Source organism: Salvelinus fontinalis, chromosome 12 (genome assembly GCF_029448725.1).
Source record: "Salvelinus fontinalis isolate EN_2023a chromosome 12, ASM2944872v1, whole genome shotgun sequence".
Classification (NCBI taxonomy): domain Eukaryota; kingdom Metazoa; phylum Chordata; class Actinopteri; order Salmoniformes; family Salmonidae; genus Salvelinus; species Salvelinus fontinalis.
The window spans coordinates 25,237,838-25,260,362 of record NC_074676.1 but is presented as its reverse complement, the minus strand read 5'-3'; the positions used below and the strand labels follow the sequence as shown (position 1 = coordinate 25,260,362).

Below are 22,525 nucleotides of genomic sequence, written 5' to 3'. Positions count from 1 at the left end.
TTAAATAAACAATCATACACAACAGTCCAGAGCAGCTCAGCTCCTCCATCTGCAGCCAAGGAGGGTAACCGGATATTCCATACACATGGGGCCGTTACTGTACGAGATCAGCAGACCTAATAGACCCTCACTATCATCTTCATTAGCAAAGCTTGAACCGGCTTGGCTGTGGTACTAGTCAAACAATGTTATTCTCATGATTCAACCTGTCAGTCATAGGCTACTCATGTCTTGTCTGATTTCTCTTAGCTGTTGCCATACACAACATACTGTAAGCCAAAAGGAATGAGTTCTTCATCAGGTATAACTTGGCTGGAGTATTGCAGCTGTCGGACACCCTTAAGCACTGGTAAAGCGTGAGGATCCCCAGCTGATCTCCATGTATTCCAGGCACGCTGCTATGTTGTATTGGGCTCAGAAAAGGCCAAGAGTCAACTCTCTCACATAATAGAAGTAACACAACCTTAGTTTGACAGAGGATGGAATGATGGGAGCCAGTGATGGTAAATGACCATGAAACAGTTAGTTAACCCGATGCACTCTGAGAATGTTAATTATTTATAGTGAAAGAGAGAAACCTAGTCAGTCGTACAACTGAATGCATCTTCTGCATTTAACCCAACCCCTCTGAATCAGAGAGGTGCCAGGGGCAGCCTTAATAAACATCAGCACCCAGGGAGCAGTTGGTTAATTGCCTTGCTCAGGGGCAGAATGACAGATTTTTACCTTATCAGCTCAGGGATTTGATCCAACAACCTTTTGGTTACTGGCCCAACGCTCCCACCTGCCAGGCCACCTGGCGCCCATGCAGTAAGGATTCAGGACACCTTGCATTTAGCCTACATAAACACCTTAATCTTCTGAAGATGTTCAGATCCCTCTAAAAAAAAAAGTTTGCAAAAGCTTTGAGTTACACAGAGGTATGTAATTATCAAGAGTTATTTTAATTCTTGGATTCCAAGCAAACGCATAATTATACCACTTTAGATTTTTTTTTGCTTGACTTCAATGGCAGGGAAACAGAAATGTAGGGTTCTGCAGCTGGAAAAAGCTACCAGGACTGAAACATAGTTGATACACTAAGTCAAACTAAACTCTGACTACTCTCTATGTTCTGCAACTTGCACTTTAAAATCATATTAATTTGTGGATTTGATAATAGGGGAAACATTTGTTGTTTTCTAAATTTACAATATAACATTTTCATACACTGATCATTCTAGGAAATATACTTCTCATCTTTAATCAAAGAAGGATTATCTTCCTTTTTTTCAGCAACCATAATATCCCAAATGAAAATATGAACGCTGACCTCTAAAAAGAATAGTGTCTAAACTCAAAAAAGAGTTTGTGACGATTCTCATCAAAGCAATGCCACTGCAAATCTAGCATGCCACCACAAACTTATTTTTACTGCTTCACACCGAAAATACTATAGGGACAATTATGGGCACCGAAGATCGAGCTCAGAATACAATACTAAAGGACATAGAGGCCGTGCAGATACAATACAACTTTACTGTCAATAATTGTGTTGCTATTCTCTCATAGTCCTGCTGTGATGATAAGATCTACAGTCGGTCACTCTATTTGGAATGCAATATTAAAATAAATGCACACAGTACAAGTAGACATAACTTTGTTCTGACAGTCTTGCAATGTCGGGTAAGAATTGAGATCAATGTTGTATATATTGCAGCTGTAGTGTATACTGTATCTCTGAGCGGGAGTTATATTAATGAAAACAAACCATTGTGGCATATTCACAGCATGATGAAAAGTTTAACTGAACCCTGACCTCTAAACCACATGTCTCAAAGATTACTATTTTGAGTCAGCGTGAAAAAAAAGCAGTTAGAGACAAATGTGGAGCTATTTAATTTCTCTGCCAATTATTATTATAGAAGGAGCTCTCTGCTACAGCATGGTCTGGCTTAGCCCTGCAGAATCATCAGAACATCTTAATTCTACCTGTCACTCAAAGCCCATGGCATATTGACCACACTGACTAACTACACTGTCAGTCTGTCTGGAGACTGTGCTTACTCATGATTACTCTTAGAACAATGGGTCTGGGAGTACAAGTTTGTCAAGATTTGCTCCACAAATGGTAGGCACCATACACTATCCTATACTCTGTTATTGTGGGACTTAAGCCCAGTATTACTTTCTCTAACTTCTCCAACAAAACAATAAATGAATGGCAATCAACCTATTTCATTTGCTGTGAAAACAATTTCAACAGCCAAAATCCAAAGTGAACAGAATACGATAAAAAGCTTGGATTAATCTAGAGGTTTATCTCATAGGGTTTGGCCTGAACAATTAGCGTAACGATGTAGTTGAACTTTACAAACCAAGGCAGGTGATGGAAGGAGAAGACGATCTTAAAAATATCCTCCGAAGAATCTTGGTGAGGAAAAAGAGAGACTCAATTTCACGACTTCCGCCGAAGTCGGCTCCTCTCCTTGTTCGGGCGACATTTGGCGGTCGACGTCACCGGCTTTCTAGCCATCGCCGCTCCATTTTTCATGTATCCATTTGTTTTGTCTTGTTCCCTGTACACTTGGTTTTCATTACCCAATCAATCTACATGTATTTATTCCTCTGTTCCCCATCACATCTTTGTGTAAGATTGTTTGTGTTACGTGTATATTGTTGACACGCCAGACTGGCTTGTTTTTTTCCGTGTTATTTTTCATGTTTTTTTATGTTAAACATAATTCTTGTGACTGTTTTGCGCGTTTTGCACTTTTGCCTAAATAAAGTGTGCGCCTGTTCACAAATCTCTGCTCTCCTGCACCTGACTTCACTACCAGTATGCACACATCTAACAATCAAGAAAGGCCTATGCTTCTTTAAGCTTTCTGTCTGGCTTTGTACATTATGATAAGAAATACAGTATATTTGCACACTAATCACAATTAGTGATTAGACCTACTTAATGGACTTCGATTTTGTTTTCCCAATATCAACTTTGACTGTTCGGGTGCTTCACAAATGGCTCTACTTTTGGTCAATTATGGCAAATTTGTATCTGTTCAGTTATGGTTAGCCTTCAATGCTGTGGATAATATGACGGATTGTCAAACAGATCAATTCATTTAATTATATATATTTCTCTAATTTTCCCAACTTAAACATTTGCTAAAAAAAACCTGTCATGTACTGTAGGGCCATTTTAAATTTTTCATTTAACTAGGCAAGTCAGTGAAGAACAAACTCTTATTTACAATGACGGCCTACCCCAGCCAAACCCTAACGACACTGGGGTGATTGTGTGCCGCTCTATGGGACTCCCAATCACAGACAGTTGTGATACAACCTGGAATCAAACCAGGGTCTGTAATGACACCACTAGCACTGAGATGCAGTGCATTAGACTCCTGCGCCACTCGGGAGCCCACAGTGAGCCTTTCCCTGTAGATAGTTTTTTACGATTACTATTCATATATCCATCTTGAACAGTCTAAACAGCAGTGACAGTTCTCTAACATGAGAACTACACAGCTACTGTAGACTGTCAAAGGGAGCAGGTGGGCTGTTGAAATACCATCTCACTTGGGTATCCCATGGAGTCTGTCTGGTTAGCAGGGAGGCTACTTGATACATTATCTGGCTCTTCTCAGATTGTGAACAATGCCTCGAGAGGCTGGTTGACCTGAGTTTTTCACCAGCAGTACCTCTTCACTGACTGTACACTTGACCTGAGCTAATACAACACCTCCCAGTAGGACAACTTCAACACAAATGCTGATGGAAAGAAGCTGATGTAAGCTCAGCATACAGCTCCATGAGTAGCACTGGGCACTGACACAGTTGTATATGGTCCAGTATCCTGGGACAAAATGAAAAAAATAAACATTCAACAAGATTTGAAATCAGCTCAGAATGGACAAATACATTTTACATACTGTACTGTATGGTCCACAGCTAACATGCTGTTTCTAAGCAATTGTATAATAATGTGTCAACTCCATAAGGGTAAATGCACATTTTTCCCACAGTTCCTCCTCATCTTCTCGGGATAGTGTCCTTCCCAAACAGCAGCACTTTAGAAATCTGAACCTACTTTTTGAGGGGGCTGCTCTTTCCTCCCCATCAAATCCTTATATAGTCATATCAATGGTCAAATGTCTGAGAACAGCGAATCACCGGAGCAGATCCATAAAAAAAAAGATACGGCAAGGGGAAGGCACCCCCGAGATGCCGTCTCCAAACAAGTATTGGATGTCCAAAGGAATTCAGTCCCCCCCCCCCCCCCACCCCCCTGAAAGTACTTATTTGACAGGGCACAGTCAGAAAGAGCTTGCACTCCCACCAAGATTCAGTAAGGCACAGACGCTCAGTCTCCTTCCTCGGCTCTCTTTTGAAACATTTGGTGGAGCCAAGCAAAAAAATAAGCAGCCATGGATGCCATCAAGAAGAAGATGCAGATGCTTAAGCTCGACAAGGAGAATGCTTTGGACAGAGCTGAGGGAGCCGAGGGAGACAAGAAGGCAGCAGAGGACAAGAGCAAACAGGTCGGCATTTTATTTGGAAAATCGAAATAATCCTAGAAAAAGCACCCGAATACCCGTGTTTCTGTGCGGCGCTGTCTCTTAATATGGACCACCTCTACAATGTGGATGTATCACTTTTACGGATCATTCAAAATAAGGAGTATTAAAGTTATATATACGAATAACTTTTCACAACTGGTAGGCTAATTCGTGACGTGGGTATGAATTATTGGAATAATTTTGTGGGAAAGTATGTCTATTTCACTTATTGATGGGTGGATGGAGTTGTATTACTGTAGCCTTATCTATAACAGAATTGTGAATAAAACATAACTGTAGGGAAATTATAAATGGGAATAATAGAAACATTAGTGTAATGGTGAATATTGCTGTTGTGGGGAATATGGATAGGCTATTGAGAAACATGTAGCCTATACTTTCAGAATAATTGCAAAATGATTATCACTTGTTTCAGATGCTCTATTCAACTAAATAAAATGTTGTCCTTTGTGCATGTGTAGTTAGAGGATGAAATAAGTGAGTTGGAAAAGAAATTGCGGATCACCGAAGATGAGAGAGATAAAGTGCTTGATGAATTCCAAGCCGCCGAGGAAAAATTGCTGAGCGCCGAGGAGGTGGCCACCAAGGTATTTTGTGTGGCTCGCATGATTTCCCCTAACTTCTCTATTCTCTCTCCCTTTCGCTGTCTGTCTGCGCTCTTGTGCCTTGTATGCGCTCACGCCCTCTGTTTCACGCTGATCACCCCTGTGAAACTATCCGCACTAAAACACACCTCAGCTCGAGGATGACGTGGTAGCTCTGCAGAAGAAGCTGAAGGGGACAGAGGATGAGTTGGACAAGTACTCTGAGTCTCTTAAGGATGCCCAGGAGAAACTTGAGCTGGCTGAGAAGAAAGCCACTGATGTAAGTAAAGGGCACAAAATCACAATTCCTGGACACTGCTTCCCCCGTCTTTTCTGTCTCACAGATCAAATTGTAAAACATGTAAAATGACAGTGTAACGTGAGAGGCCTTTATTCTGTCTCATCATTTGGTTTAAAATCCATTCTCAGATTACCAAATGTAGGTAGCGCACCTGTCCAGCCCTATATGTCTATGGGCCAACTGGAAAGTAACCTATTATGCTATATGCATAAAATTTAAATCACATAAACGTGATATCGTGCCAAATATTGTTGAACTGTCATTTTATATATTTTGTTGATGTTTATGTTTGTTTGTCTGTTGTCACAGATCACAAGTCACCTAAGTTATATCAACCTTAAAAACCAAAGTGTTTCAGTTTTCTTGTTTGAATGTCTCAACATTTGAGATGGCCTACATATGATACCCCCAAGCTATATAATACATCAATGTAAGACAGTAAATCAAGTTCTTCTCTACAGCTCCTTAAGAGGGGACATTTATGAGTGGAAACTGAAGTTGTTAAAAGTGCCGTTTCCAAGCAGAGAGCGAGCGCAGCGCAGGGATAAATATAGCGCACTGCTTTATATGGTCAATGGTCAAGTTAGACTAAGATGACTTCTTTGGGCTGTTCTTGTAACAGACTACAGTAAATTCGATTTTCCTCTGAACATGTCATTTTTTGTTCCTATAATTGATGTTTTGAGGTCAGTTTAGTTAAACCCATAGGCTATCGAGAGTGTAAATTGGCTTCATGCAGGGACATTTTTAATTAGGGAAATACTACATAAAATGGGAAACTATGCCGAATATGTGTGCATGTAGATTCATCCGTGACACAAGGAGCTGCATCCAGGAGCAGAAGAAAAGTTGAAAATACATAGGCTGGAGTTGTATGGCATGATAATCCGAGCCTAAGTAAAGATGAACCAAAAAAAACAGCAATAATCAACAAATGAAGAGGTTATCAAATGAAATGTGACATTCAGTTGACAACTGATTTTCATTTATTGAAAGTGTCCATAGGGTAGCCTACATCTCAATAGACTGAAGGAACTTCATATGCTCATCTCCTTTCCTTTATCTGCGTTGATATAATTCTTAGTTTCAATGACGGCCTAGGAACTGCCTTGTTCAGGGGCAGAACGACAGATTCGATCAAGTCCAACGCTCTAACCACTAGGCTACCTGCCGCCCCAATATAATATAGTTAAACTGGTGAAAGTCAATTCATGGAAGGCATTCGCCATTGTGCTTCATCTATCTTATGTTTTCATATCACTGCAAATGAAGGAAAATAGATCAGGAAAGAAACCACTTGTTGAACTCGTTGAGTAAGATTCTACAAATGCATATAGAGGGCCTCCTCTTGGGGCTATTTAGGAACTACAGTCTGAAAATCTTTTCAGTCCCATGTGTACTTTGTAGATAATACCAGCAGATGGTGGTATATGCCAGTGCACGGTAGCCTACCTGAGGAACGCTTATAATAACAAGGCGTGCCCTTATCATTACTGTATGTCTACCACATATACACTTTTTATTATGACCAAATGTTGTTTACCCATTAGTATATTACGAAAACGACATCAATATTTGTTTTTATTCGTTTCAATATATTTTGGTTTGATGTAGCCTTGGACTTGGCTATGAAAATATGGTTACTTCCGGTGTAATGTTCAGTTATTGCTCTGTACGTCTTCACAGACGACTCGAGTATCGCGGGCAGCCATCCTCGTACATTCCAGGGCGTCGTTGTGCTCCATGTCCATTCCAAGCAAAGTCTTAAAAACGTAGTTTTCTTAGCAAGTTGACATAATGGCAGGTATAACATCATTGGAAGCGGTTAAACGGAAAATAAAAACCTTGCAACAGCAGGCTGACGGTGCCGAAGAAAGAACTGAAAGACTACAGAGAGAATTGGGTTTGGAGAGGAAAGCCAGAGAATCAGTAAGCATGTCATAAAATAACTGCAAAGTTGTAAAATTGCTTCAAATTATGTATCAAGTGCAACAATGCTATATTCACTTTGCAATGTTTAATGTCCGAGAGAGTTGCACAGGCTGTAAAAATGCATGGTGATGCACGCAGCACACTGACATAGCGGAATTTCTCCGACATCCGGTTGTGGTGTTTCGTAGTTAACAAACTAAATGTGTCATGCTCTTTGCTGACAATACGCCAACACTTGACAGATTACGAGTTTGAGACCAATTGGCTGTTTTCCTCAAGTGTAAATAGTGTTCAGCTGTGGCGGTAGAGGACTTCAGGCCTTTTGATGGATTTAAATGATACTTTGTAATCATGCTTATTTTGTACCCCGTGAATATTTGTATCTTAATTGATGGACATGATGTAACTGTTGCCACAAGCAGTTATTGCAGCATTGTTAGGCCTACATTGTTTCATGGTACTGCGTCACCCCCAATATTTTCATTTCTTATGCTAGGCTACTTATTGCACATACTTAAGTATATATTGTTACCAAAAGATTACATTTGAGTAAATTATACTCTCTTTGACATAATTGCAGCACAAAGTTTACTCAACTCTTTTTGGAACTCTTTCACTTTAGCAGGAAGGAACTTCAAAATAAATGCTGCAACAGAGCTGAGGAACACCAATAACACTGTTGTTAATTCAGTCAGTTGTGTTTTAAACAAGGTTTCTGTTATAAGGACAAAGAGTTGTCACATGTTCTAAAGAACAGGGGCCAGACTCTGACCTATAGAAACAGGAAATACAGCCTATAATGCATTTGCCATTTGGAAGGTTAATTGCCCTCATCAACATGGTCACTTCAGAAACTCCTTTATATGACTAGGTTATTGGTAGTTTTTTAAAGGAAACACTTGTGGCTTTGGGGTGGTGTTTGAAAAGCCACTAGATGAACTGATATTTATCTTAATTTCACTGGCTAGTTTCTATCTCTCCATTCACAACATGAGATGGACTTTGATCCTGCACACCACTCTTACAAGTCTTGGTATGTGATCAGGCCTCTGGGTGGTTAATCAGGTGTAAAGATGGGGTAATGCCACTGCACATACTCATAAACCAAGGTCAGATATGGTTGCTTTTCGGTATCCATACAAAAAGTGTTTTTAAGATTTAAAATAAGTAGCCTTTTAGTGCTTATAGAAACAAAAAAAAGAATAGAGGAGCGGCTGTGCCTAGCCATTGTTTCTGCTATCAAATGTTCCGTTTTATTAGCACATATAAAAGCATACCTGTAGCATTGTAGCTGAATTTCACTTCCTCTGTATCAAATGTCTTGTAAAAAAAAATAGTGCGACGGTTACATAACTTAATAGTACTGAAGGTAAGCTAATTAGAACATTAAGGGAAAAAACGTGATAGTAAGTCACACCACAACATGTCACCAGTCAAATAACAATAAAGATAGAGTAGCCATTTTGTGACATGAAAGCTGAACTTCATCGAATCTTCAGTTTTGGTCCACTGGGGACTCCTTCAGTGGTTGTGTGTGGGTGTGTGGCCTTTGGCAGTGGAAACCTCTGTGGCACACAATGACTGCAGCCAGCTCCTTGTAAATGTCCCCTCTGGGGTCTCATAATGAGGCTAGGTATTCAGCCTGTGCCAGCCAGGAGCATTGTTCTCATTACACACAGTGTGTGGAGTGCAGCACAGCACAGGGGAATCCTCCTGGGAGGCCCTCTTCTCCCCCAACAGATGTCACTGCTGACAGATGCAGAAAGCAACACTTAAATAGTAATTACCCAGACCGCTCGCCTATAAAACACACAAGACACTGAATTGGAAAGGTCACCAGTGTTTTTGATGTTGATATTTGTTTGTGTCCTTGAGAGTACTGTATATGTATGTTTGTCTATCTTAATACATTTTGCCCCAAGATGCAGGTTTTGACAAGTTCTTCTCTCCTAGGCTGAGGCCGATGTCGCTTCCCTTAACAGACGTATCCAGCTGGTTGAGGAGGAGTTGGATCGTGCTCAGGAGCGTCTGACAACTGCCCTGACTAAGCTGGAGGAGGCTGAGAAGGCGGCTGATGAGTCTGAGAGGTGTGCATTTATTGAGGACAGGGAGTTATACTATAGAGTAGACTGTTTCCCTTGCTCCTTACTGTATTTGGGCAGCTTTAGCCTAAGTCATGACTGGCGGTGCCACTGACCAATTTCAACAAATACAAGCTGTTTGTCGAGACAGATCCTGAATAAATGGGCCGTGACGCGAGGCTCTGTTTCCATTCCTTTGTTTGGTGTATAAACAGCCCCTCTGTGCTGCTCAGCCCAGTGCCTGAACTCTATTGAGACTGTAGGTCAGACCCTGTGTGGGCTAGGCCTGCCCTGTCATCCCCAGTGCTACTGCAGTGCAGTATTTTCCCCATCAGTCCCATAAGAAAGTTGTCAGGCCAGGCCTTGACATTGAAAGGGCATATTAAAGATTCACTAGCAGCCAGCCAGTCTGGATGTGCACTGGGCGTACACTGCCCACCCACGTTTAGTCTTGTACTCAAACTATTGATCTGAGTCATTGAGTTACTGCGCAGTGCTGCTATGAGCCTTGGGATGGGACTCTTTCTAATGTCTACTGCCTGTCTCTCCCTTCCCTGCTCAGAGGCATGAAGGTCATTGAGAACAGAGCCTCCAAGGATGAGGAGAAGATGGAGCTGCAGGAGATCCAGCTGAAGGAGGCCAAGCACATCGCTGAGGAGGCTGACCGCAAATACGAGGAGGCGAGTCTCTCAGCTGCTGCAGTTGTTGGCTGCTGTCCCTACAGCCCAGCCTCCCCACACCCTTGCTTTAACCTACAATAACATAATGGCACACACACGTATGATTGAGTCCACTTTGTAAAGCAAACATGGTGATTTAGTCATCTCTACCTTGAAATACCCCAATTCATATAGGGTATATGTACAGTACACAGATATATTGTATGTGTGTATATACACAGCCTTTTTGTGTATAGAGTGTAACTCCTTGGTGTTCTGTACCTAAAGGTTGCCCGTAAGCTGGTCATCATTGAGAGTGATCTGGAGCGTACAGAGGAGCGCGCTGAGCTTTCTGAAGGGTAAGATCTAATGCCCCTAACAGTAACGCTGCACTTAATTAACATGCATGGCTGGAGTTATTTAACATTCTACTTTAACACCACGCCTGGCTAAAAGTTGAGTGTTTATTTTCAACATGTTGCTCACGCTTGTTGTTGCATGTACTATTAATTTGCATGTGTTCCATGTTTTGAATGGCCGTTTCGTTCGCCACATCCACTAACAGACGGATTCGAAGAGCGGAGGACGAGCTAAGAGTTTTGGAACAAAGCTTAAAATCACTTACAGCTTCCGAAGCAAAGGTACTGTAGACTAACAATGTATTCTATTAGACCTATCTTTCTAGACTTTAGTACTACTTCCTCTTGTCACGTTCATTCACTCTGCTGAATGAAGCGTCTTTCCTCTTTGCACCTTGCTCTGCTTTGCTATATTTTCCTATGTTTGGGCGTACGCTCGGGATATCCTAAAACTAGAACCTTTTACACCTCTAACCTGGCAGGGACTGTGCAAGAATAACATCTTTCACATGCACTACTAGCCAGTATTCTTAATCTGACAAAATCATTATGCTAAAAGGCATTTATAAAAGTTTCTTTGTAGTCTACTCTCCACCTCTGTTAATATTGTCACGTTCCTGCTGTGTTGAGGTACTTTGGTCTCCTTCCTGTAGTTCCGCTAGTTCGTATTCATTTTGTTTTATTTCTTCTCCCCTTTCCTGCTCTCCCTCTTTCCTTCCTGCTTCCATTTCTCATTGGTGTCTCAATATCCCCCTCCATTCCGGCACATTTTTCTCTGGACCCTCTGCACCTTCTCCCTTCTAACACCAGCAAATGCTCTGAGCTTGAAGAAGAGTTGAAAACTGTGACCAACAACCTGAAGTCACTGGAGGCCCAGTCTGAGAAGGTAGGTAGTCTGCTGCTGTGTTCAGGCATGCTGTCCATTCCAGCTTCTCCAGAGCCATGCTGGAGAATGAATGGATGGAAGGAACCTAAACAACCATTTACAGCAACACTTTGTTCAATGGATACAGTATCTGGCATACAAATTGCCTTGGTCTAAGTTTAGTCTAACTTTGTACATTCTGAAGATGTAAGGCAAACGGATTTTTCTGTTTTTTTTTCTGTCAATTGAATATAAACCTATTGTATCATGGTAGAACTGTATTATAATAATTTGTCATTAATGTAAAGTCTTTGTTTTATATAAAATGTAAAGTGAGTGTTTTTAGGCTTTGTTTCTGTCTCTGTAGACTGGTGGGGGTGTAGTGGATATCTATGGGTAAATGCATGACTCTTTTGGTCCACAGTACTCACATAAGGAGGACAAGTATGAGGAGGAGATGAAGGTCCTCACTGACAAGCTGAAGGAGGCAAGTTTCACAATTTCCCCCCCCCCCCTCCTTATCTACAGACTTTGGCCAGAGGCCAGGCTATTTCAGTGCTGTAGGTACTGTAGGCCTAAACTACCACATTATCACTCACTGTGAACTTTAAAGACTTACTGATTCTTAAGAACTTGTCTGTCTACCACAGGCTGAGACACGTGCTGAGTTCGCTGAGAGATCAGTAACCAAGCTTGAGAAGACCATTGACGACTTGGAAGGTATTACGTTTTTGCAGTTCATTTCAAAACTGTACTTTGGTCTGTTTGGAGTAGGCCTACATTTTATAGTGTCAGTTGGTCTCATTCATGGCCATTCGGTGAGTGTCTACTTTTCAAATCTCTTCAAGAGGAGGAAATCCTCTTCCCTTTTTTTGCTACACCTCAATCTAATCTTTGCTACCTCTCATTTCCATTATTATCATTGTCTTTTGAGCAACACGTACCCCTTATTGAGTCAACTACTTTTGGGTTACAGCTGAGTGGAAATTACGTTGGGAGTTGGACATTTGACAGGTCTTCCTCGTCACTCTATATTTAAGATTGTTCATAGATTGGGTTGCTTTTGCCTGTTTATCTGCTCAATGAGAATGGGCTATTAGTCACGGTAAGGGAAATGCTGCCCTACAGCTGCTGATTCCCGTAAATCATCCATCTGTTGGTTAAAGAATGTATCATGAGGCTGTCATAGTAATTAGTAGGGCTGAGGAAGAAGCCATATGGTAATGGAATCTCTGACATGAGATGTTCAAGGGCCAGCTCCAGTAATATGTTCACTATTTCTTGATGATGCTGAAGAATGTGTCATGGCCTCATTCAGATTGCTGTTCTATCCTCTTCTGGTGTAACGTTTTTTCCTTTTCCACTCTGTCCATCTCTCTCTCTCCCTCCCTCTGGGGTCTTGCTGATGACTTGGACACCCTTCACCCTCCTTCCCACGCACCCCTCCATTTCTGCCCCCTCCTCCTTTTTTGGTGCACTTGGTCCATGTCCCAATAGATGAGTTGTATGCCCAGAAACTGAAGCACAAGGCCATCAGCGAGGAGCTGGACCACGCCCTCAATGACATGACTTCCATGTAATTCTTCAACTGCGCTGCCTGCTTGTGCCTCTGTCGCCTCCTTGCACCTCACCTCCCCATTGTCCAGCCATCACACCCTTCTGTTCTGTCTCTGTTCTCCATCCATCTGCTGTTTTGTGTTCATACAAAATAAAGTGGTTATTGTTAGAAAGCAGCTATATCATTTTTATACACAAGGTAGTCTTAAGGTCATAGTCAAGGGATGGGCTTAAGGGTGGTTGTATATTGTGTCTGTAAGTACGGGCCAATTATGTGTTAAGTGTTTAAGCTCAGTCAGTGGTTTCCTCTCACACGAACTTGCGTGTGGTTGTGAGGACATTCTCGCCATGATAGTCACTGTAACCATTTTAGCAGTACAGTGCGTGAGCCTAGAGACTTGTTTTGTATGAACATAATACAGCATGGAGTTTCTTTGTTTACTGATTTGGACTTTCATTTTGATAACTACCATATTGTATTACTTTTTACGTCCTCTTAATTTGTTTTGTGAGTATTTGAAATGTACATTGTTCAACAAAATTAAAATCTTAATTTCAAAATATTCAGTATATTTTGTCAACCCTTAATGCATGCGAGGTGTCTATTGAAATGCAATACAACTCTTTGTATTTCAATGTGAGCCTTCTACTGGGCCTTACATTGAGAAACACAATGTGCTTTGTTTCTTTTCTGTACCGTTTCAAGTGTAGCTCACTTGTATCTACTACTAACAAGGTCTATTTCTGTATGGAAGAAAGGCCCCCTTGAAGTTCCTTTTTGTTCTGTGATAACCACAGTTGAGGGTGAACTGCACAATCTGGTTGCTTTTGGAAGGTGGGTTTTTGTCTGGTGCCCCTTTGGCATCCGAGCAAATGCAGACTTTGTCAAACCAAAGCTGTATGACTGAGGGGTTTATTCAAGTGATGCTTGTCATGACTCCATGGAAAGGTCTTCATGTGATCAGAGAAGTTTGGTCCAAACTTTTGTGTATGAGTAGTTGCCGTACATTGTCTGTATTCCTTGGAATTGTGGCTCTAGCCTGTCCTGTGTGCTGTGGCTCCAGTAGCGCTGGTGTGTTGCTAAACGTGTCACTCTTCCAACAGAATCTTTGTGTTGTTGTAAAATAAATGTACAGTCAATAACACAATAGAAAAATCTATGTACAGTGTGTGCAAATGTAGGGAGGTAGGCAATAAATAGGCCACAGAGGAAAAATTACAATTTAGCATTAATACTGGAGTGATAGATGTGCAGATGATGATGTGCAAGTAGAGATACTGGCGTGCAAGAGGGTAAGTAATAATATGGGGTTGAGGTAGTCAGGTGTGCTATTTACAGATTGGCTGTGTACTGGTACAGTGATTGGTAAGCTGCTCTGACAGCTGATGCTTAAAGTTAGAGAGGGAGATATAAGACTCCAGCTTCTGAGGTTTTTGCAATTCATTCCAGTCATTGGCAGCAGAGAACTGGAAGGAAAGGTGGCTAAAGGAATTGTTGACTTTGGGGATGACCAGTGCAATATACCTGCTGGAGCGTGTGCTACGGGTGGGTGTTGCTATGGTGACCAGTGAGCTGAGATAAGGCGGGGCTTTACCTAGCAAAGACTTAGATGACCTGGAGCCAGTGGGTTTGGTGACGGATATGTAGTGAGTGCCAGCCACCGAGAGCATACAGGTCGCAGTGGTGTGTAGTATATGGGGCTTTGGTGCTAAAACAGATGGTACTGTGATAGACTACATCCAGTTTGCTGAGTAGAGTGTTGGGGGCTATTTTGTAAATGACATCACCATAGTCAAGGATCGGTAGGATAGTCAGTTTAGCGAGGGTATGTTTGGCGGCATGAGTGAAGGATGCATTGTTGCAAAATAGGAAGCCGATTTTGATTGGAGATGCTTAATGTGAGTCTGGAAGGAGAATTTACAGTCTAACCAGACACCTAGGTATTTGTAGTTGTCCACATATTCTAAGTCAGAACCGTCCAGAGTAGTGATGCTAGTCGGGCGGGAGGGTGCGGGTAGCGATCGGTTGAAGAGCATGCACTTAGTTTTACTAGCATTTAAAAGAAGTTGGAGGCCACGGAAGGAGTGTTGTATGGCGTTGAAGCTCGTTTGGAGGTTTGTTAGCACAGTGTCCAAAGAAGGGCCAGATGTATACAGAATGGTGTCGTCTGCGTAGAGGTGGATCAGAGAATCACCAGCAGCCAGAGCGACAATTTTTATATGCATGCATGCATACATACATACATACATACATACATACATACATACATACATACATACATACATACATACATACATACATACATACAGAGAAAAGAGTTGGCCCGAGAATTGAACCCTGTGACACCCCCATAAAGACTGCCAGAGGTCTGGACAACAGGCCCTCCGATTTGACACACTGAACTCTGAGAAGTAGTTGGTGAACCAGGCGAGGCAGTCATTTGATAAGCGAAGGCTATTGAGTCTGCCGATAAGAATGCGGTGATTGACAGTCGAAAGCCTTGGCCAGGTCGATGAAGACGGCTGCATAGTACTGTCTTTTATCGATGGCGGTTATGATATCGCTTAGGACCTTGAGCGTGGCTGAGGTGCACCCACGACCAACTCGGAAACCAGATTGCATAGTGGAGAAGTTATGTTGAGATATCGGTGATCTGTTTATTAACTTGGCTTTCGAAGACTTCAAAGACTAGAAAGGCAAGGCAGGATTGATATAGGTCTATAACAGTTTGGGTCTAGAGTGTCTCCCCCTTTTGAAGTGGGGGATGACTGCGGCAGCTTTCCAATCTTTGGGGATCTTAGACGATACGAGATGTTGAACAGGCTAGTAATAGGGTTGGAACAATTTCGGAGGATCATTTTAGAAAGAGGCTTCAGATTGTCTAGCCCAGCTGATTTGTAGGGATCCAGATTTTGCAGTTCTTTCAGAACGTCAGCTGTCTGGATTTGGGTGAAGGAGAAGCAGGGGGGGGTTGGGCAAGTTGCTGCAAGGGGTGCTGAGATGTTGGCTGGGGTAGGGGTAGCCAGGTGGAAAGCATGGCCAGCTGTGGAAAAATGCTTATTGAAATGATATATTATCATAGATTTATTGGTGGTAAGTGTTTCCTATCCTCAGTGCAGTGAGCAGCTGGGAGGAGGTGCTCTTATTCTCCATGGACTTTAGTGTCACCAAAACTTTCAGAATTAGTGCTACAGGAAGCAAATTTCTGTTTGAAAAAGCTAGCCTTAGCTTTCCTAACTGACTGAGTATATTGGTTCCTGACTTCCCTGAAAAGTTGCATATCGCGGGGGCTATTCGATGCTAATGCAGAACGCCACATGATGTTTTTGTGCTGGTCAAGGGCAGTCAAGTCTGGGGTGAACCAAGGGCTATATCTGTTCTTAGTTCTACATTTTTTGAATGGGGCATGCTTATTTAAGATGGAGAGGATAGCACTTTTGAAGAGTAACCAGGCATCCTCTACTGTCGGGATGAGGTCAATATCCTTCCAGGATACCCGGGCCAGGTCGATTAGAAAGGCCTGCTCGCTGAAGTGTTTTAGGGAGTGTTTGACAGTGATAAGGGGTGGTCGTTTGACCGCGGACCCATAACGGATGCAGGAAATGAGGCAGTGATCGCTGAGATCCAGGTTGAAGACAGCAGAGGTGTATTTAGAGGACAGGTTGGTCAGGATGATATCTAAGAGGGTGCCCATCGTTATGGTTTTAGGGTTGTACCTGGTAAGTTCCTTGATCATTTGTGTGAGATTGAGGGCATCAAGCTTAGATTGTAGGATGGCCGGGGTGTTAAGCATATCCCAGTTTAGGTCACCTAACAGTACCAACTCTGAAGATAGATGGGGGGGCAATCAATTCACATATGGTGTCCAGGGCACAGCTAGGGGCTGAGGGGGATCTATAACAAGCGGCAACGGTGAGAGACTTGTTTCTGGAAAGGTAGATTTTTAAAAGTAGAAGATTTAATTGTTTGGGCACAGACCTCAATAGTATGACAGAATTAAACAAATGTTAGGGTGCTAACATTCTTACACTTTCAGTTGACAGTACATCTAATGATTTGATTGTCAAATCAACAGCAATGGGCATTAAAAGGTTCATTCATTTTGAGGGGCAAGATGCATTTTGTGCACTGTACTGAACATGTCTTTCAAGTAGGCCTACTGCACACTTGTAGCTCTTATTCAACGTTCCCTCATTTATTGTGTCTAGCCCTAAGGGAATAATGGTTCTTACAGACTTATTGAAGGTCTAGGTTTTTAGGCGCATCATGGCATTACACATATTGTTAAAAGAAATGTAGCTGCTTAGGTGAGTGTAATTTGGCTTAGTACAATATAGTTAATCTAATGGTTTGATAGACAGGTGGCACATGTTGGGTTGTTATTGAACAGGTAGAGGAAAGTAGGAGTAAAGAGAAGGACAGTGTCTAAGATTGTCTGCCTCTGAGTGTTTGAAATAAGTGAGTTGAAAAAAGGATGGCAAGTATGATTGACCATTGCAATGTTGATGACATGATGTCTGTAATTTGCAATATCCTTTTATTGTTGAAAATAAATTAATAAATTTTCATGTGGGAAATCCTGGGCATCTATGACATCAGGTAGTGGTCCTCCATTACAAGGCTGGAATTTGAACTTTTATACTGCCTAAGATGCACCTATAAGACTTTAAGCAGGATCCGTACATGTCTTCTCTTTCTGGAAGGTATATTTAGGCAGTGAGTAGAGCCCACTAGACAAGTGTCTGGCTATGTATTACTTGTTTGCTCAATTATCCACCCCAGAGAAATGTTAAAATCTCTGTTCACAAAGTTCAGAGGTATTCTACCCATCGCTTCTGCTGTTACTGCTCCACTGCTCTGTGGAGAGTAGACCTTCTATACTATATCATTTTAAAACAAGGTAATGTAAAATCAGGTGTGAAATGATCCCACATGAAGCTTTCTCTTGAGCTCTCTAGTCTGGTACTGCACTGATTTCCTCTCTTCTTTCTCTTTCCTACCTGCTTTCCGACTGCCAAGATCACCTCTACCAGCAACTTGAGAAAAACCGCCTTCTCTCTAACGAACTAAGAGTGGCCTTGAATGAGGACTAATCACAGTGTGAATGTTTCATCTATTTAAGTAATGAGCTTATGTACAGTATTGCAATTGTGTGTGTGATGCTAATAATTCTGGAGATAAGTGTTACTGCTGGAGTAACAAGCTGGCCGCATACAGTACCAGTCAAAAGTTTGGCACCTACTGATTCAAGGTTTTTTTATATTTTGTATTTTCTACATTGTAGAATAATAGTGAAGACGTCAACTATGAAATAACATATATGGAATCATATATTTTATATTCTTAAAATTAGCCACCCTTTACCTTGACAGCTTTGCACACTCTTTGCATTCTCTAAACCAGCTTCATGAGGAATGCTTTTCCAACAGTCTTGAAGGAGTTCCCACTAATGCTGAGCACTTGTTGGCTGCTTTTCCTTCACTCTGCGGTCCAACTCATCCCAAACCATCTGTGGTGATTGTGGAGGACAGGTCATCTGATGCAGCACTCCATCACTCTCCTTCTTGGTCAAATAGCAGTTACACAGCCTAGAGGTGTGTTGGGTCATTGTCCTGTTGAAAAACAAATGATAGTTCCACTAAGTGCAAACCAGATGGGATGGCATATCGCTGCAAAATGCTATGGTAGCCATGATAGTTGTGTGCCTTGAATTCTAAATAAATCAAGTGTCACCAGCAAAGCACCCCCACACCATAACCCCTCCTCCTCCATGCTTCATGGTGGGAACCAAAAATGTCCAATTTGAAGGACAGATTTCCACCAGTCTAATGTCCATTGCTCGTGTTTCTTGGCCCAAGCAAGTCTCTTCTTATTGGTGTCCTTTTAGTAGTGGTTTCTTTGCAGCAATTTGACCATGAAGGCCTGATTTCACACAGTCTCCTCTGAACAGTTGATGTTGAGATGAACTCTGAAGCATTTATTTGGGCTGCAAACTGAGGCTGGTAACTCTAATGAACTAATCCTCTGCAGCAGAGGTAACTCTGGGTCTTCCTTTCCTGTGGCTGTCCTCAGAGCCAATTTCATCATAACACTTGTTGGTTTTTGCAACTGCACTTGAAGAACCTTTAAAAGTTCTTAATTTTCAGAATTGACTGACCTTCAGGTCTTAAAGTAATGATGGACTGTTTCTTTTTGATTATTTGAGCGGGTCTTGCCATAATATGGACTTAGCCCTATTTGGTAAAAGACCATCTTCTGTATACCACCCCTACCTTGTCACAACACAACTGTTTGGCTCAAATACATTAAGGAAAGTAGTTCCACAAATTAACTTTTAACAAGGCATGCATGATAATTGACATGCATTCCAGGTGACAACCTCATGAAACTGGTTGACAGAATGCCAAGAGTGTGCAAAGCTGTCAAGGCAAAGGGTGGCTACTTTGAAGAATCTCAAATATAACATATATTTAGATATTTCTTTACACTTTTTTTGGTTACTACATGATTCTGTGTTATTTAATAGTTTTAATGTCTTCATTATTATTCTACAATGTAGAAAATAGTAAAAAGAAAAACCCTCCAATTAGGTGTCCAAACTTTTGACAGGTACTGTATAAATCTGGAATGATCTCTAATCTGTATATTTACTGTATACTCTGACATACAACCAGGAAGTATATACAGTATTGTTAAGTGTCCCTGTTTAAAGCATGGGGATGGCTATGCTGTAAAAATGTGTTTATTTCCTGCATGGTTACTGCCATAGCATAGTCACAGCATTTTGTTTTTCTCTAAAACTGATAGTGTGATGCTTTTGTTAGCTAATTATGTAGACCTAACTGTACGATAGACTTATTTTCCATGTTGTGTGATGGTAGCTTGGATTTTAATATTTTGTTTTATTTGGTGTCTTAACAGAGAAACTGGCACATGCTAAAGAGGAGAACCTTGATATGCACCAGATGCTGGACCAGACTCTAATGGAACTAAATAACATGTGAAAGCCTGGTTTACCCACTATGGTTTGGGCTTTTGTATTTGCACCTTGCTTGCCATGAGCCCTCATTCCATTCCATGCCCATGGTAAGGAACACATAACCAGATGCTTTTCCTTTTGCACCGTCCTGCTTTCAGTGGAGCTCAACGAGGGAGCAGAACTAAGGGAAAGGTGCAACATTTCCTTAATGAAGCCTAAAATGAGAAACACTTTTTGTTTTTGCCAGCTGATTTATAATGGCAGCATTTTAATCATTGACATTAGTTCGCTTTTGACGAGTTATCAGGTGAAATGACGCATCATTTGCTACAAAGGTTGTTTTTGGGTCATTCCACTAATTCTGTGCCTTTTGAGATGTGTAACTTGGCGGGGGAAAAACGTAGTTTCACCCAATTTTTACTTTCTGTCATAAAGAACATATGTTCAACTTAATGAAAAACAAGTTCTCATCTTAAGGTAAAAAAAATACATTTTAAATAACTAAGTGCCATATAAAGTAACAAGGTTGACCGTAACAGGGTTGACAACTTCATCATAAATATTCCATAAATTCCCATGTGACAGGGAATGGAAGGTTGCTGTGTGCCACAGGGAGCGGCAATTGAATGCAAGCTTCACAAATAAAATGAAATAGTTAACATTTGTAGCCTGTCTATAGTTAACAGGGTTGACATGTTCTGCTCAACCCACTCTCTTTTCCACAACAAAACCCCCATGAAATGGCCAAAAGAGTAGAACCAGCTCACCTGCTTATACACTGATTTGACTATTAGATGTTCCAATGTTTCTTTGGATTTTTTAAATATATTTTTTTAAGGACTAGTTTCACCATATTAAAGAGTTCAGGTAACAGGGTTGATCTTAAAATGAGGGACAGTTTTATTTGTTCTTCCTTTAAAACTAATGATGGTGAAAACTTGAAGACATTTTGGGGTTAGGTGGGTTAAAATCTTCCTCAGTCAGAGGGTACACAGAGGGACTTGTCAAAATGCTGGATTTTGGCACTTAGGGCTAGTCTTTATTTGTGAATCTGAATTCTCCTTGTAGTCTATATTGTAGGGGACATTATTGAATACAACAGGCTTTTAAAACGCAATATTGGTGCACTATTTCTACTTCAAATATTGAAGGTACGCAAAAGGCACTCATTTCGTGGAACAACCCTTTTATCCGCATTTGATAAATTAATTTAGTTTATATACTAACATTATTTTGATTGTTTGGTGCCAATATTAAGCCCTGGCTAGAAAGGGATCTACTTACACTCCCAAAGTATATTTATTTTTCTTTTGAGCCTTAAACTCGTTACAAAATGCATGGCAACATTATCTTGCAAAATGCATTCCTGTTCCCTGTTCTCGTTTTTTATTTTATTTTATGTTTCTTGTCTAGAAATATGACATAATCATATGTGATTGTGCCTCACATAAAACCTATTGTTTTATTAAATGTAGATGTTTTAAATGTATATCATATCTGAAATGAATATAAATAAAACCACAGTTTAAGATGTATTTGTGTATTTTATTATATAATGTATTGTACAGTATCTTAACATTCTGGTAAGTTTCCATTGATCATATTGTAGGATATATAAATGTTTTTTTTAATGGGTTACATAGTTGTAACTAATTCCAGAAGTAAATATTTTCAGCTTTCATGTTGAATTGAGAAGATGAGGGGAATAAAGTGGTCCCCTTAAACACTGCTGCATTATCAACCTTGTTTAACCCTCAGCTCAATGAATGTTTCCAGAACAAATGGTAATCTGTTCATCTGCCGGCCTTATTACATTTACTCTGTGCTCATTCTGGTCTAGGCCTTAGTTTGACTTCCTAAGAGAGAAAGAACTTGTCACGAGTGCATGCTTATGGATCACTGCAGCTCTAAACACTGGACTGCGGGGCAATGCAGCAAAAATAGTAATGTTAGTCATACAATGATAGTCTATTTACACATGTAATTGATCATATATTTGTGGTAATAAAGCTTGGTGTATTATAGCTCATTTTATATGATAGTCTATTTACACATGTAATTGATCATATATTTGTGGTAATAAAGCTTGGTGTATTATAGCTCATTTTAATTTAAATGTCATGCATTTGTAATGTGTTAATTCCAGGCCACATTCTTTGACACCGGCCAGTGGATTATAACTGAACTAGTTGTATCCCAGGTGAGACTGCAAGGTGAAGATTAATTTGGAAGTCAAATTTTAAAAGCTTATCTGTGTTTTGACTTCAGTCCTGACGCCATGGACTGAAAGTGTAAACAAGCTAATTCAGAACAGAATGCTAATGTTCTCTAGGTGCTGACAGGAGGCATGTGCTGGATTTTGACCTCTGAGAAAGTACTTTGTCACCCTAGGGGACTGGGTAATAAACTAAATGTAAGGGTCGTATTCCCCTGCTCAGACGTTGCATGCATCAACCAATCGTTACGTACCACGTCAACTGTGTCATCGACTGACAGATTGCAAACGTGGTAGTTAGCTGATATGTAAAATACCTATCCAGGTGTTGTAATGCGGCGTTCAAGACTGGGAACTCGGAATCTCCGACATCCGACTTCAGTGCGCTCAAGACAACTGGGAACTCGGGGAAAAAAACGAGCTCTGACTG

General features: G+C 41.0%; 1 protein-coding gene across 22 annotated transcripts; it reads left to right on the top strand.

Moving 5' to 3' along the window:
* The first annotated feature begins 4,297 nt into the window (after nucleotides 1-4,297).
* LOC129867054 (tropomyosin alpha-1 chain-like) lies at nucleotides 4,298-21,415 on the top strand. Of its 22 annotated transcripts, none has more exons than XM_055940188.1 (10): nucleotides 4,298-4,523; nucleotides 5,024-5,149; nucleotides 5,301-5,426; nucleotides 9,333-9,466; nucleotides 10,023-10,140; nucleotides 10,408-10,478; nucleotides 11,289-11,364; nucleotides 11,768-11,830; nucleotides 11,994-12,063; nucleotides 19,823-21,415. In XM_055940188.1, exons 1-10 carry the CDS (start codon nucleotides 4,410-4,412, stop codon nucleotides 19,903-19,905), a joined length of 981 nt encoding a protein of 326 aa, XP_055796163.1. In that variant the 5' UTR covers nucleotides 4,298-4,409; the 3' UTR covers nucleotides 19,906-21,415. The 22 variants fall into 22 exon arrangements, with proteins under 22 accessions (XP_055796163.1, XP_055796155.1, XP_055796153.1 ...); XM_055940180.1 differs by lacking the exon at nucleotides 5,301-5,426 and adding an exon at nucleotides 17,921-18,022 and having other exon boundaries at nucleotides 19,823-19,913; XM_055940178.1 differs by lacking the exon at nucleotides 5,024-5,149 and adding an exon at nucleotides 17,921-18,001 and having other exon boundaries at nucleotides 19,823-19,912.
* Nucleotides 21,416-22,525: the final 1,110 nt, after the last annotated feature.